At 36.9% G+C, this 6692-nt stretch overlaps 1 protein-coding gene across 1 annotated transcript in view; it reads right to left on the bottom strand.

Annotated features, from left to right (window-relative positions):
• Positions 1 to 6692, bottom strand: part of MSH4 (mutS homolog 4) — a 55396-nt gene that overhangs the window by 30721 nt on the left and 17983 nt on the right. The window contains exons 5-6 of the mRNA XM_015813204.1: positions 5801 to 5916; positions 2758 to 2931 (exon numbers count right to left, since the gene is read on the bottom strand). Of these exons, the coding sequence (XP_015668690.1) occupies positions 2758 to 2931; positions 5801 to 5916 (290 nt within the window). The remainder of the gene's footprint in view (positions 1 to 2757; positions 2932 to 5800; positions 5917 to 6692) is intronic.

Below are 6692 nucleotides of genomic sequence, written 5' to 3'. Positions count from 1 at the left end.
CCTCCTTCCGCCGCGCCCTAAAGACATGGCTTTTCCAACAAGCGGGATTGGCCTAGGGAATTTTAGTGGGGTTTTTAAGGGAAATTTTAATTATTAGGCCATTACAAATATTTCCTTTTAATCTGGTTTTAAATTGATATTTATTGTAATATGGGTTTTATAAGGCTGTCAGCCGCCCTGAGTCCGGTAAGGAGAAGGGTGGGGTACAAATCAAATAAAATAAATAAACCTGAGCTACAAATATTCTCCTTTACTGTTGCATGTTGAATTGATGCTTAATATGGGAGGAAGAAAGTCACTTTTATAGAACCATTTGCTGGTAAGAAACTCTCTACCCTTGATTATTTACAGGCTTTCAATGGCCTCAACTGAGACAGTTTCTTCTCATTTTCAGGTAATGAGGAGGCTGAAGAGGCAGAAACCCCAACTCAATAAACGACTGATTGAGCTGAATGCACAATTCCTTCCGCATTCACTAAAAGCTGGGTGTCCTGAATTGTACTCAGATGAATAATTAAAGCAGCTAAGCAATTTAAATAGTGACTTAAATGTTTAATTTTAGATAGCTATTATAGACTGACTAAGCAGAGGAAAAGAAAACCAAGAACCATCCAACCACCTTCTTGAAAAACAACAACAAATAACAATGATACCAGAATCAAACTGTCTCTGGCCAGTTTTTGATCATCGTTACCCCCTAGGAAGTCTAATTCTAATCACAAATGGTTGATCCTGATGGTTCAGAACCGATAAAGTTTTATGAGTAAGACTACAGTTCCTAAAATCTTGATAAACACTGTAGGCAATATCCAATGCAGGTTATTTGTGGAATAAAATAAACCAAATGCAGGGACAGAGTAGGGAAAGATGTTACCCAACTCTATTATACCAATGTCCATTCTTTTACAGGTATCACTAAAACTAAACAATTGGTTTTAAAGACAATAATAAAAACTAATTGCTTTTAAAACCTTTAACGAACATTGTATTTTTAAAAAATCCCTAAAAGCAATTGATTGGTTATATAAATGTGACTCGGGTGGTCATTTATGAATACAAACAAATGCATTCTTCATTGGTGCGGTTAACAGAGGTGTAGCATTCTAGAGTATCAAGAGCTTCTTAAAGGAAATATATATCTGTAAGCAGAGCTCCTGCTATTTTCCTTAGTTCTGAAGATCAAGAGGGGTAGCCTTAAGTTGAAGCATGGCATCTGTGATCCCAAAGCAGGAAAACATTTAGGCGTTAATGAATTCACAAGTTATGCTTAAAGAATCAATTACAGGTAGGCAATCTTTCTTTTACGATTGTCCCTGTGATTCACACAAACAGATGAATAGAAGGCTAACTCATTGGGGGGTTGGATAGGCATTTAACTATCAGTAAAAACAAAAGTGTGTTAACAAAAAGCAGCATTTTGCCATGACCAGAGATCCATTGTGTAGTATTGTATAAATGAGGGAGGTTCTAACTACATGGCAGCCTGCTAGATACCCGGGGAGAAAACTCAGAAAGATTGCAGATGTAGCTACTGAGCTAACCGAATGGCCTCTGAATCGGTCTGATTTCAACAATAACTCAGTTGGCAAATTAGTGCACCAGCTGTAAATTAGGATGCACTGATCACCACCCAGTTGGATTACTCCAGTAAGATCTACTTGAGGCTGCTAATGGAGATGATTCAGAAGGTGAAGCTTGGTGTAAAATGCATCAGCTAAACTGTATGTGGGACAATCCCCTCCAGTGGGACTTTGATTTTTTGGCTCTTGTTTTTCTCTTGTATGTTTTTTATTTACCATATTAGATTTTTTTTGTGGGGGGGGGAGCAGGATACCAAGAGATCATGACTTCTACTGTTGCCTTAGGCACAAAGCCAGCTGTATGATCTTGGACCAGTCCTTCTCTCTTAGCCCTAGAAAGGTGCAATGACAAACCAATTCCAGTTTAATCTGAGCCTGGGTTCTAGTCCTACCTAAGTCACAAAGTCAATAGATGATCTTGGTGCAGTCACTTTCACTCAGCTCTAGGAATGCACAATGACACACCAAGGTTTTGCCGCTACTGAAATGCCTATCCAGCTCCTAAGGAGTTAGCCTTCTACTCATCTGTGTATGTCAATCACACAATCCATGATGAAAATCTGGTTACCTCCCTTAACTGATTCTTTAAGCATCATTTGTGAATACGTGTATGTTTTCATTCTTTGGATTCAAATATGTTTCTGCTTAGAGCTCTATCTTTTGATCTTCAGTGCTGAGGAAAATAGTTGGAGACCTTATACACAGACACATGCTACAAGATTTCCATAATAAATTAATGCTTATATTTTAGACCTGAGCTCCATGCAATGGGGTGAGCTCCCGTTACTTGCCCTAGCTTCTGCCCCACCTAGCAGTTTTAAAACATGCAAACTCAAGTAGATTAATAGGTACCACTTCAGTGGAAAAGTAACAGATTTCATGAACCTTTGGTGAATGGCCACACAACCATGGAAATTGTCTTTGGACAATGCTGGCTCCCTTGGTCAAGAAATGGAGATGAACATCACTCCCTAGAGTGAGACATGACTGACAGGGAAACCTTTACCTTTTTTTATGTTCTATCATTTTCCTTCAAACATTTTAATGACTGAAAATGTATGTTCACTTGAAAAATATTATTTTTAAAGCACAGATTTGTATCCAACATTGTATCATAACTGTAAATATAACTATCATATCTTTTCCATAGTTTAGAATTTGAAACAAAATATCTTACCTAGGATCTCTATTGTTAGTAATTAATTCAAGATTTAGGGCTGATGTTGAATCAATCATTGCTGTTTGCTCACTTCCATGGAAACGAATCTTAAGTGACTTAGGCGCATAAACTGAATTTTGAATGAATTCAACGTATTTCAGCAAGGCAGCAACAGCTGCGAGACAGTAATACCTAAGAAATGATAATAAAATGAACAAAAATACAAGTTAAATAACGCATAATATTACTGCAGTTTTTAAGAATTAGGATCACCGATTTTGCTGGGAGTAACACTGAAAATATCACATGAATACTTTGTTTTATCCATTTATTAGATGCATATTTCGGCTTTTCTTCAGGACCTTAAAATAATTATACTCTTTCTACAACTTTTTTTTCACAACCACAACCCTGCAAGATAGGTTGATCTGAGAGACTGATTGGTCCAAGGTCACTCATTGAGCTCCCACCATTGAGAGTGAACCTGAAGTGGAATCTCTTCAGTGCTGGTCCACCTTAATCACTACATAACACTAGCTCTCCCCTGATATAGAAGCTTTTTGTAGATTTACTCAAAAAGTGCTATTGACTTCTGGAAAATAAAAATGTTCTCCATTTTAAAAGACAATAAACACATAAAATCTGAAGGAAAGGAAGCTGCATATAAACCCCCATGATTGTTAACCATTTCCACCCAGGCTGGGTCTTCCCCAAGGTTACTACTTGATTAAACAGAGGACTTTCCAGAAATCCTGACTGGAATCTTGATGTTGATCTTCAAAAGCAAATATGACAAAAGACCTAATAAATAATTTCTATTTAGCAAAGAAAGTTGTAATGTTTCTCCATTCTACAGTAATCTTACAATTTCCTTGTGGACAACCAGATGATTTTCAAAGAAGCATCTGTCACCACACATATAATAAATAAAATAAATAGCATCAGGCTTTCAGTAAAGAGAGGTGAAAACAATTTGGACAGTTTCCAAATGGATTTTTTCATTTAGAAAATTTATGCATACATTAAAGTCTTGTATGAACTGCCAATTTTTCTAGAATGTTGCACTTAGATGTGAAAAGGTCAATTCAAATCCATATCCAGTCGTGAATTTTACTGAGTAGGCATAGCAATTCAATCTTATTTGGTGCAATTTATGGTCAGGAATCCTAAATCGTACTCTAAATGTCTAAAAGAGGAGATAAAATTGAAATAAATACTTTTAAGGCAGAAAATTGTGGATATAGTCCAGAATCTTTCTAATAAGCTGAACTCTCCACAGAGGTGAATAAAAACTAATAGATATTAGGTAAATCGTCTTTTTGTCAAGCTGCTAAGTATATCCTTGTTGGAAAATTAATTTTATTTATAAATTTATTTATAAATCCTATTTATATGATCACCCATTTCATCGAATGTAACTATAGGTGGCATAGAATAAAACCATAAAATTACAATATCAAAACAGAATGCTCTTAAAAACATTGATGCTATTATTTCAAAAAGGCTAGGCAAGAGCATTGGATGTTATGAACAGTAATAGGAAATTAATATAGGTAATTTCCAGTTTTGTTTCCACCCAGCACATTCCTAATCAATTGCTACATTTGAATCAGAACAAGCATACACATCACTGAGTTCAGTTAGCAAAAATATAGTTTGACATTTATTCATTACATATCAGCAAACATTAATGATTGAGGTAGAGGAGGACAACAGATCCAAATTGGCCCTCAAAGGAAAAGTAGAAGCCATAAGCCAGTGAGATGTCCAGTAACTCCAGATCTCTCTTCTGCAAAACCAGACACAAGGTGTTCCAGCCCTGATACCTTCTGCTCACAGATGCCCTGACCCTACTCCTAAGCCCTTCTGGTCTTGGATCCAGCTCTGCTATACCTTTTCTTCCATCTTTATGGCCCTGTAACCCATGCAGCCCATTGCTCTCCTTGTAGACTAATTATGGCTTTGTGATCTCCCACTAGACTCACCCATAGTTCTAGAATCCCTGCTTTATATTATGGCTTTTCATTTGAGAGAAATAATATTGCCTCTACTGGAAAAAAAAACCCAGATAGACACGTTAAACCTCAACATAAGACCACAATTCTTAGTTCTTAAGAAAATGAGGTAGCAGACTGAAAATTAATTTTCTGGGTTTTTATCATGAATACAACCATTAGAGAAAATTACGTGGAAATTAATAGTTTTTTTTATGTTACTGCAGTTATTTAAGAACTATCTAATCAGAGATCCTAAATATATTCACTTGGAAGTTCAGTATACCTGAGGTTTTAAAATCAAATTTAGTCCCACTGAAGTTAGTTTAACATTGAAACTGATACGTATAAATCCTACCCAGTTATTCAGAATAAGAGTTTATTAAGCTAATAATAATCCTTTTGCAGAATTGATGTAGGAGATGACCACGCTGAGCCCGAGGAAGGGGATCAAGTGCATCTTTCATTTGGAATCCCTTTTCACCCACAAGAGATCCAAGACCAGCCCCTCTTGAACTCCACTGACTCTTATCTAACCCCAATCTTCCTTGACTGCTAGTAATTCAGATTCTTGCTTAGGAATAGCATGGAATAAATTGGTACTCATTTGAACAACCCTGGCTCCTGATTTCTTGCACCTAAGAATGATCTAAGACACAGTCATGGTAACAGCAAAGAGGCAAGGAGAATAATTCATAAATGAATCGTCTACTAGGAAAATAATTACAAAATAACAGGCTGAATCCAAACTAAACTAGGAAATATAGAAGCTTTCATTTGTTGATTACCCACCATGTTCCCTGTATGTATGTATGTCACATCCCATGTTTTTTCATGGACCCAAGGAAGGCAACTACTGGGACTTTTATTCATGTCCCTTGGAATCATTTCAGTATAAAACGCAACTTGGGTCAAAATTAATACCTGTGACGTTATATTTCAAAATACTTACTGAGTCAGATTGAAGGCAAAGAAGACTTACAGCTAGCGTTCCCAGGTTACTGACTGAAAAACAATTAACAATACAGCACACTAAAGTGAATGAATTATTTTTGGGACATACATACTTGGACTGAACTTCCATTAAAACAGTGCTGAATTCTGGTGTACATAATTGTTCAATGTATTCCAAACCTTTGGTTTCATTAAAATATTTTCTCTGGACTGTGGTAAAAGTCACATTCTGAAAAGGAAGCAAAGGCATGACTACAAAAAACAGTTCTAGTGTATTGTTGTTGTTGTTGTTAATTGCGAAATCATGTCCGACCCATCGCGACCCCATGGACAACGTTCCTCCAGGTCTTCCTGTCCTCTACCATCTTCTGGAGTCCATTTAAGCTCACGCCTACTGCTTCAGTGACTCCATCCAGCCACCTCATTCTCTGTCGTCCCCTTCTTCTATTGCCCTCAATCTTTCCCAGCATTAGGCCCTTCTCCAGTGAATTCTCTAGTGTATTACCAATATTTAAAAGTAATAATAATAATAATAATAATAATAATAATAATAATAATAATAATAATAATAATAATAATAATAATAATAATAGTAAAGTTGGAAGGGACCTTGAAGGTCATCTAGTCCAACCCCCTGCTCAGGCAGGAAACCCTATACCATTTTGGACAAATGGCTGTCCAGTCTTTTCTTAAAAACTTCCAGTGTTGGAGCATTCACCGCTTCTGGAGGCAGGTTGTTCCACTGGTTAATTGTTCTCACTGTCAGGAAATTTCTCCTTAGTTCTAGATTGCTTCTCTCCTTGATCAGTTTCCATCCGTTGCTTCTTGTCCTGCCTTCAGGCGCTTTGGAAAATAGCTTGACTCCCTCTTCTTTATGGCAGCCCCTGAGATATTGGAACACTGCTATCATGTCCCCCCTCGTCCTTCTCTTCATTAAACTAGACATACCCAATTCCAGCAGCCGTTCCTTATATGCTTTAGCCTCCAGTCCCCTAATCATCTTTG

Source organism: Protobothrops mucrosquamatus, unplaced genomic scaffold (assembly GCF_001527695.2).
Source record: "Protobothrops mucrosquamatus isolate PMUCROS unplaced genomic scaffold, P.Mucros_1.0 scaffold142, whole genome shotgun sequence".
Taxonomy (NCBI): Eukaryota; Metazoa; Chordata; class Lepidosauria; order Squamata; family Viperidae; genus Protobothrops; species Protobothrops mucrosquamatus.
This window is presented reverse-complemented; position numbering and strand designations above follow the sequence as displayed.